The sequence below is a fragment of the Quercus suber genome, unplaced genomic scaffold (assembly GCF_002906115.3).
Source record: "Quercus suber isolate HL8 unplaced genomic scaffold, Cork oak 2.0 scaffold_149, whole genome shotgun sequence".
NCBI lineage: Eukaryota > Viridiplantae > Streptophyta > Magnoliopsida > Fagales > Fagaceae > Quercus > Quercus suber.
In genome coordinates this window covers 1155174-1165604 of record NW_027069610.1, presented here as the reverse complement: position 1 = coordinate 1165604, position 10431 = coordinate 1155174, and the positions used below count along the sequence as shown (strand labels likewise).

At 31.4% G+C, this 10431-nt stretch overlaps 1 protein-coding gene across 2 annotated transcripts; it reads left to right on the top strand.

The window, feature by feature from the left end:
- Positions 1-641: 641 nt before the first annotated feature.
- On the top strand, positions 642-10212 carry LOC112006440 (uncharacterized). Of its 2 annotated transcripts, XM_024038707.2 has the most exons (6): positions 642-1105; positions 1265-1397; positions 6810-6913; positions 7926-8070; positions 8202-8339; positions 8780-10212. In XM_024038707.2, exons 1-6 carry the CDS (start codon positions 1065-1067, stop codon positions 9872-9874), a joined length of 1656 nt encoding a protein of 551 aa, XP_023894475.1. In that variant the 5' UTR covers positions 642-1064; the 3' UTR covers positions 9875-10212. The 2 variants fall into 2 exon arrangements, with proteins under 2 accessions (XP_023894475.1, XP_065633235.1); XM_065777163.1 differs by lacking the exon at positions 642-1105 and having other exon boundaries at positions 1276-1392.
- Positions 10213-10431: the final 219 nt, after the last annotated feature.

Here is a 10431-nt window from a genome sequence, read left to right as displayed (position 1 = left end):
TATTTAGTATTTTCAAAATAAAAACAATGGGTTAATCCCACATTAAAAAATGAGTTGTGCTGTATATTCAAGAGTTAGGTTATTTTGAATATACACCATTGTAAGTTTATTTAAAAACTTTCTCCCCTCTCCTTGTGTCTGTTAAAAATATTTAGTATTCTAAAAAAAAGAAAATTAGTAAAATTTTGATATAACTTTTATAAAATATATAAAAATTATTAAAAAAATAATTTTTTTTATTAAAATTTTCTAAAAATGTTTCCTAAACTAATGCTCTTATCCGTTAGCTTTTCTCTTCTATAAATTGTCCTCACCTCAGTCTATCGCATTTGTTTGGTTAAAAATTTAAAATATATCCATTCCCTCACTTATTCGCACACACCAATTGATTTCATGAAGTCCTATCTTGCTTTCAAAAACAAAGTAAAGAATGTGATAATTCTTATCTCAAAAAAAGAAAGAAAGTAAAAATTCCTATTTTGAATTCAAAGAAAGTGCTAGGGTGGAGGATATTATGGTAATTTCCTTTACTATTAACGACCACATGTACTGTTGGAAAAAACCGTGCCAAACTAATTTTAGCGGGAGAGTCAGAGAACACGCCCAGTGTCCGACGTGGCATCTCTCTCTCTCTCTGTGCCCAGCTTTCATTCACTTTAGAGCTTCCAGTTACAACAATGATTAAAGACTCTGCTTGACCATTCCTCTCCTCTCTTTCTCTCTCTCTCTCTCTCTCTCTTACATAGACAATGTTACATATATAGAAATAAGTAGATACATAGGTTTCTGTCCCTCAAATTCGGTGACCCTTTGTCTCTGTTTGTTTCTTTTTCTCTCTCTTCCTTTGTGAAGCACTTCCAATCCATTGCTTTTCTTCTGGGTTTCTTGAAACGCAGATTCTTGCCATATGACATGAAAGACTAAAACCCATTTTCGCAGTTGGTTCTTTACCTTAACTTTTGCATTTGGGATAAACCACTTTCACAGCCTTTCTCTTTTCTATATAAACCCATCTCCTTCTTTCCTTTGCTGCCCACTTTGGTTTTCTTGGAGAGAATACCAACATGCTAGACGGATTATTGAAGCCAAAATTCTACAACAAATGGTTCGACAAAAACCCAATATTGTTTGCTTTGCTTTCTTGTTGTTTATGTAAATTTTGGACATTTGTTTCATTTTTATATATTTTTAGATTCTTGGGTATGTTCTAATTTAAGCTATTTTGATTTTCATTTCTGATTTTTTTTTCTTTCTTTTGGTATAGCAAAACAAATTTGAAGCTTTTGAAGGTTCGGCTAGAGGGGATAAAGAAGAAGAGAAATGCTGTGCAGAAATATTTGAAGAGTGATATAGTTGACCTTCTTAGGAATAACCTTGACATCAATGCCTATGGTAGGGTAAGTTTCAGCATTATTTGTTTTTCCCTGTGTGAAATCCAAGATTTGTTTTTTCCATCATTTTCAATGATCTTGTGGCCTTGATTGGTTTTTTTTTTTTTTTTTTTTTTTTTTTTTTTTTTTTGAAGTCCTTTACATAATTTTGGGTTAAGGAGGTTCTGTTTACTTGGCTAATGTATCTGTTCCAGCATTTCTGCTAGATGGATATGATAATCAGGAGGTGATAGATTATGGATACCATGTTATTGTTATTAATTTATGATCAGTTTTTGTCTTTTTTTGTTTTGTTTTGAGTTTATCGTATTTCTTTTGGTGTTGGAATCTTGAAATTGTTTTCTTCTATTGGGATTTGGGATAAAGTTGCATTTTTTATCTATTGATTTTAATAGCCTCACAGTTCTGGGAAATTTTTTTTGATTTCCTGTGTCCAGCTCAGAGTACATATGTATGAAAATGCGTGACATCAAATTCTACATAAATATATTTTCATGGGCATTGTTCTTTATAATTTTCTTTTTNAAGAGGCAATGTAAGATGTAAAATGATAGCAAACTTGAGCATCAATGAAAGGTGATATGTAGGATCCACACTCTTGAGAAAGGGACTGCGTACAGGATACAGCTAGTTTGTAAAATAATTTTCCCTTCAATTAGAGGGACAAGCGAGACAGAGGCATTAATGCCAAATGAAATTCATGATTCATGCCTCATCCTCATCTATAAGGTCATTGTCCTCCAGCTCAAAGTCCACAGCCTCCATCTCCATAATGCAAGCCCTAACCTTCACGTAAATTTAATTTATATTTCAAATATAAAGTCTAATACAATCTACATTATTCTTCCTTATTTAAATATTTTGTAATATGTGAGTTTCAATTTTTTCAACTAATAAAATCTATGATAATTAAATAATAAGAGATGTGAGATTCAATCTCTGCCTATATCAAAAATCGATTAGTGTCTTAGTTTGATGATAAAAACTTATTATCAAAAGTGGACATTATAAATAAAAACTCTCTCTAAAAAAAAAAAAAAACTTGTAATAGTAATACAAATAATTTCTTTTTCATTTTAAGTGTTCCATTTTATACTTTACTAATTATAACTTTCGACATATTAATTTATTATTTCTTTATAAAATAATAAAAATGTAAATTAAATTAAAAAAAAAAATCAAACACATATCATACCATAATTAATTAAACATAAACTAAGTAGAACACTAAGAATATACTGTCATTTGTATTCGTTGCAATTCATGGGTATTAAAATCTTATTAAGATATATGTACTTCAAATAAATATATAAATTATATACGAAATATAAATCTATAACGTGTTTTGGTATTTTGAAAATTTATTTAAAACCAAATTATTGAATTGGTGTTTTGATTTCTCCCACAATCTCTCTTAACGTGTTAAATTTCATTGTAATTTTCCTTTTTACAATCTAATCTTTCCCTCTAAAAGAATAAAAGTTTGTAGTTTCATCACTGATTAGTGATGAATATATAGCACAAGTATTTATGTCGAGGAATGGTTGGTGTGATTCACTGATTTGTCATATTAGACCCCTATTTTATAATATAAAATACAATTTAAAAAAATAAGAATATTTCTAGCAATACTATTAGTGTTTTTTTTTTTACGAATACTATGTATTAACTTAATTTTAAGCACAAATTAAATTATATATTTCAAAATTTTTTATTTATTAAATTGTTATTGTGACATTGATTCCACGTTCACGTTTATCATTTCAATTTGTAATCTATTATAATAAAATTAATAATAGTTTTAACATTTTGAAGAAAACAATACGACTACTTCATTCACAAGTTGCCTTCAGAGTCTGATAGGTACCCAAGTACAAAAGCAAAACATAGGTATGATTCATTAGCAACTCATTTGATGAACTCTTTTAATTAATTTAATCATTTCCAGCGGCTCCTGATAGAGATTGTTTTCCCTTTAGTTCAAGACCAACTCACTGCCAGCTTCTATTAAGAAAGTCTACGTTTTCTAATAAATTAAAGTATAAACTTCCAAGCACTAGGTCTCTTATTACCTGACTTCAACATTTCATTTCTCTTACATGTTGCCACAAAGTCCACTTTTATTAGGTATAATATAATCTCTGCCTTACTTGTCACTCTACTCTCTCTACAAAACAAATTTTCTCCAAGCTCTCAAAACACTATATAGTATATACCCCCCACAATATCCATTGGTAGTTGATGATATGATTACCATTTTGCAAAGAACTTGATTTCTGTCTCTCTTTATCACACACCCAAAATTCACTTCTTTTTAGATGGAATTTGCTTGGTCAATTGGACTGTACTGTTGCATTTTATTACACATGCATTGCTCATTTACTTTAGCATTTTTAGACCAATAAAACTTACGAGTCAACCATTTGCTATATATTTTGACAAAGTAAACAAAATAAGCTATAAATTTTTTTTTTATTAGAATTAATCACTTAAAAGAGAATTACAAATCACTGGGTTCCAATTAACTTAATTAGTAAAGTCTCTAATGGTTAAATAAAAGACTTAGGGTTCAATTTTTGCCTATACTAAAAATTTATTGGTATTTTGTTCTGATGATAGAGAGAGAAATCATTAAAAATGAACACTATAAGTCGAAATTTTATAAAAAAAAAAAAAAAAAAAACCAGAATTGCAAATCATTCTGTTGATAAGGTTTGTTTATCCTACATAATTGTTTAGGTGTAAATATAATTTTAGGGAACGTGATTTGCGGGTCCAAACTCCAAAGACTCCAAACTAATGAGCCCACCTAACCGCACATGACCAAATATAGTTGGTCAGTGATTACCGATCATTAGTCACAGCAACCTCGATAATTATAGCTTATCAAATTCATGAGCCCATTGGATTCCAGGTTCGAATGTGCCGTATATACAATTTATTTAGTGACTGACCTCAACCTTAATGCTGGAGATAATAATAAGAAATTAGGACCACCAACACGACTTATTTTATTTCAAAGTTTCAATAAACAAAATATGCTTATCTTTTATTTTAGAAGTAGTTTACTACTATTTCAATTCTCATACTTTCCTTCTTAATAAATACCCCCATGTTACTACATTCATTATATAAAATTGTGTTACTATCTATGCCATTATTTAAGGAAGACCCTTTTGTTCAAACTTTAGATACCACCTTCTAAACTTGGTTGCAAAATCTAAAATAATTTGTACTTGAGAGGTGTTTATATATATATATATATATATTTTTTTTTTTTTTTGGTTTTCGTAAAGTATTCTAAATAACTACCAAAGTATCAATTATTAATTTCAAAGCTCAGGACCCAAATTTTCTCATATTTGATGATACAGATATAATCAAAACAGGATCCATGTTCTCAACTAAGTTTGGTTAAACCATTCTAGAATCAACCTAATTTGGACAAGTTCGAAATGACTGAATAAGACTTTAGCTCTAATCTATCCAAAAATAAAGACATTTTTTTTTATAAGACAAAAATAGAGACTTTAAGCTCAAAGGCCTGACGATAAGCATGCATATAAGTAATAAACATGCTCCCTAAAATCTCATCTATAGTTACCATTGTTTCCATAATTATCATTTTTTTTTTTTTTTTTTTTTGGAAGAGACCATAATTATCATGTTTAATTTGCAACTTATCTGTTTATCCAAAAAAAAAAAAAAATTGCAACTTTTCAGGATAATGATCGCCAGGCCATATATAATATGTCATTAAGTTTCAGTATAACAAAATTTCATGCAATTATCAAAGTAGGCATTGTATGTAGACTACTTTCTTTTTTCAAAAATAAAATATATTCCAAATCGTAAGAGGATATTCAGTACTGCCTTTAGAATTGGGAACCATGTGATTAATTATATTTATATTAAAATTGAAGTATAATCAGAATACAGATTGAATTTTACTTAATTTTTATTGTTGTCTAATTTTACTCTGTGTCTAATATGATTTTAATGTCAAATAACTTATTTGTTATACTCAACACGAAAGTTAAGATGATCACCTCACTCACATAAGTTGAACCACATTATCATCACTCACTATGCAATTTGAGTTGAATGTTTCCGTAGTTACAACTTAATTATATTTTTTGTAAATTTGCATTATTTCATCAGTCATATAATCAATTAATGCATCAGTTAACACATTTTTTTTTTTTTTTTTTTTTTTTTTTTTTTTTTGAAGTCCTTTACATAATTTTGGGTTAAGGAGGTTCTGTTTACTTGGCTAATGTATCTGTTCCAGCATTTCTGCTAGATGGATATGATAATCAGGAGGTGATAGATTATGGATACCATGTTATTGTTATTAATTTATGATCAGTTTTTGTCTTTTTTTGTTTTGTTTTGAGTTTATCGTATTTCTTTTGGTGTTGGAATCTTGAAATTGTTTTCTTCTATTGGGATTTGGGATAAAGTTGCATTTTTTATCTATTGATTTTAATAGCCTCACAGTTCTGGGAAATTTTTTTTGATTTCCTGTGTCCAGCTCAGAGTACATATGTATGAAAATGCGTGACATCAAATTCTACATAAATATATTTTCATGGGCATTGTTCTTTATAATTTTCTTTTTGTGGGACCCAATTTTTTGTCATTTCCACAATGTCACCACAAATTCTTCCCATTACACTTGATAGATCATGCATGTGTTCCCTCCTGCCCATATATCCCATGCCTTAAGCATGAAATCCTTCACTATTTGAGCTTTATGAACTGTATTGCTTGGTCAAGTTTTCTAGTGCATGTGACCAAATTGAAGTCTTAGGAAGAAATTGCTTTCTCAATAATTTAAAAAAAAAAAAAAAATGACACAGAGAATTCGCTCCAGATAGAGTTCTTAAAAGTTGATAAATGTTCAGAGCTTTTAGGAGAGCTATAATCATTTTAGTAGGAACAGTTGCAAGGCAGCAGGCCTACAAAAAGAGTGTTTTGTATACTTCTTTGTGCCTTTCTTTATTTCTAGTTGTTTGCTCTTTTTCTTCACTGGTGGAAAAAACGAAGGGTGTAAGTGGAGACTGAATTGGAAGCACTTGCTTTGCTTTTCACATCATACGGATATGCATGAATATGTTGTCTTTGAACTAAATGATTCCTATGGTTCGGACCATCATTGAAGCCAAAATTATATGTTTTAGTGCTTGCACACTAAGACATATAATTTTGTCTTCACCCGAATGCAGCTTAGTTTCTTCATTCTATAATATGACTGATAAATGATTATATGTCTGTGTATAATAATGAAAAGAGATTAAACATACTTGAACTCAAAACTAGAGCAATAACATGGCTAAAAATCCTAGTTTTGTATATATAACATATCGAAATGCACACACCCAGACACACCTCTAACTCTGTGTAAATGATGTGCAGGCTGAAGGGCTTCTAGTTGAGCAAAACATGTCAAACTGTTATGAACTCATTGAAAATTTCCGTGGGTGCATCTACAGTCATGTCTCTGCCATGAATAAACAGAGGTACATGTGGCTGCACAACCAATACTGATATTATGTGCTCTATCAAATGGCATGTTTGCATCAAGTAGCTATGCAATCTCCCTTTTTCTCTCCAGTTCTCTATCTCTCTGGATATGAGGATTTAGACTTCAACAAAAATGCATATTTCCAAGGAATTTCTTTTGATCTTACTGAAATATTTGAAGGAAATATATTTAACCCAATTGAAAAAAGAAAAAAGTAAAAAGAAACTAGAGAAGTAAATTCAGAGCCAAACAAAAAAGAAAATACCTGCCTATCCTGTATATAAGAAAAATTACCATCTAAGAATAAAAGTACTTGGACTGATCTTACTTATTTTGTCTCTGATTTTAAATAAGTATGCAGATAGCCAGATACTATGTTATCATGTATTCAGGAGGCTCATTATTTTTTATTTTAAATTTTGCTCAAATTCATCCAAGCTTCTACTTGTATAAGCTGCATCCTGTTCTCTCTCTCTCTCTCTCTCTCTCTCTCTCTCTCTCACAACTAATAGATTTACCAGAACATCTTATTTGGGTTTTGTTTCTTGTTCACTTAAGTTTGCTGCACTGAAATTATAAATAAAAATCTTAATATGGATTGAGCTACCTCCTAATTAATGAACTACACAGATTAAGATCTTTCATTTGGTGTTTGTATGCTACTCATACATCTCACCTTATTTCTTTGAGGCCTAAAGAAGAGTCCTAATATCTGTCATATAGATAATAAATTTCAGATTTGAGAGGATAGAGACTCAGTTGGCCTTTTGGATATAGTCATAGGAGGTTAAGAACTAATCTTTGAGAGCTAGATATCAATGCTTTAGAGCTAATTTAAGGCTTTAGTCTTCAATATGTGTTGATTTGTGTTTACATATCAGTTTGGACTTAAATGAGACTTAAAAAAAACTTTTACCTTCTTATTAAATTTAACTGTTTTCAACTATGACTATGAAATTCACATATCTTTGCCTATAACTTTTTATTTTATTTTATCCTTTATATAGCGAGTGTCCTGAGGAATGCAAGGAAGCTATATCATCTTTGATCTATGCCGCAGCAAGATTCTCCGATTTGCCAGAACTCCGTGAACTCAGAACTATTTTTACTGAGAGATATGGAAGTTCACTTGAATCTTATACAAATAAAGAGGTAAGTTTATAGGTTCACTTTAATGCTCATCTATATTATCGTAGCTTAGATTCCTAATACGAATATTGATTATCAGTTTGGGGAATATCTTAGTTTGTGGAATGACCCAACTAATGGTTTTGCTTAATCAGTTTGTTGAGAGGTTAAAGGCAAAGGCTCCTACAAAAGAGATGAAGCTTCAGTTGCTGCAAGACCTAGCACAAGAATTCTCTATAAATTGGGATATCAAGGCTTTGGAACCAAAACTGTATACTTCTATACCAAAACAAGTAAGTTTCACTCTCTATTGCTATAATTGCCTCCAAATTTATTTATCAAACATACCGGTAGGGAAATGAAAACAATTTGGATATTGGGGGTATGAAATGAAATATTTTTACCTTTTAAAAGGCAGGATAGGAGAGGTCTTGGACAAAATAAATGCCTACTATACTATCTATGAAGTAAGCAAGCTCCTCCAATCTCTGCATCAGGCCCTACTTTACGTTAGAATTTTTGTATAACAATATAACCTTAGGGTGCTGAAGTTCAGGCCCTTAATGCTTTTCCTTTTGATATGCAATGCAAGCTTGGATCCACTAAGATTTCAAAACTTCCCCTGGATCCTGCCTATTTAGTCCCTACTCATAACAATTAGGTAATTGTGGTTGCATGTTGAGCTCTCCTTATAGTGCTGATTATTATTTTTACCATGTATGACTTTTTGCAGGAGCATCGCAGACATGGTTTTTTAAGCAATACTGATGATGAAAAATGGCAGAAAAACAAGGATGACTCAGTCCCAGAAAAAAACAATCAGGATTCTGCAAACAGACTGAGCAATGGGAGGGGTTCTATTACAAAAAGAAATGACAAAGACCTTAATTTTCGCGGAAGAAAGGATGTCACTGATGATGACAAATGGCAGAAAAACAAGGATGATGCAGTCCCAGAAAAAAACAATCAGGATTCTACAAACAGACTGAGCAATGGGTTGGGTTCTATTACAAAAAGGAATGACAGAGACCTTAATTTTCATGGAATAAAGGATGTCACTGGTGATAGACATGGGATGCCTACAATTAGTGAAGATAAGATAACTACTGAGTTATCCCAAGGTGGCCTAAAAAAGTCTTCAAGTTTAGTTGGAAGTGTCTCTAAAGATGAAGTAGATGATGAGAGGCCATTTTACTACAAATATACCACTCCACCTTACCTCAAAACAAAATATGAAAAAGATGAAATCAGCTCAGAGGAACCTACAAAATTAAAAGGTCATATTGATAAGGAAGCAGCTCAACATATTGATCATCCAGTGGTTGAAGATAAACCAAAACCAAGATCAGTTAGGAGCAGAAACTTGAAACCACCACCAGGTCGCAGTAATGTTGGAATTTCAGAAAATGATGGTGTTACAAAGATGGATTCTAGGGGCACAAGACAAGAAGATGCTAGAAGAAGCTTGCGAACCATTCATTCAGAGGATGGTGCTCCAAGGGATGAGGAGGATACGAATGTAGATGATCTTTTGATGCATTTCAGTAAAAAGAAGTCACCTGATGAATCAGGCAAGAAAAAAATATATCTGAAACCTCCTCCTTCCCGACGAAGTGATGTTGATCATGGTGAATATAAGTGGAACAGAATGAAATCTGATTTGGATATTGGACCTGCAAGAGTGGAACCAACAACTTCAACTGGGGCAACAAAAAGGCATGTTCGAGCCACTTCCTTACAACCGGAGATGCTGAGCGGGGGTGAGCATGTTCATCCTAATCTGCCCGACTATGAAGAATTAGCTGCTCGGCTTGCAAATATTAGATAAAAATTTAAAAAAATTTAAAAAAAAAAAAAAAAAAAAAGGAGTTGTTTCTGTCTTGGAAATGTTCATTTTATGGGTTTCTTCAATTATACTTACTCAGGAATCTATAGCAAAGTTGTTTCTGTCTTCTGTTACAACCAACGAAAGGGCATGCTAAATCAAGTAATCAGTATGCGGCTTGGTCTGCATTAAAAACTAAAAGCAGTTCCCATGCCATTCTTTTTCTTTATTATTTTTTGCATAGAGCCTATTCTCACAGAGAATTCGTTACATTTTACACATCCATTGAGGGGTTTGTCTATTTTTGAGGACTTGTAGAAATGTATGTTGTTTCCAGTGTTGCTTGGGAGCTTTCTTCTGTTCGTTTGATTGTAGTCATTTTTACACGAAGTAACTTAAAAGAGTTAACATTTTTTACATGTTATTATATGTAAATTATATTTTGGATCTGCATATGTACAAATTCAACACACGAGTTAAGATTCATATTGCTATTTTTATGCCAATTTTCAAGAGGCTTCAAACATATCCCTCAAGTTGCAAATTCTCTATGTAGATTA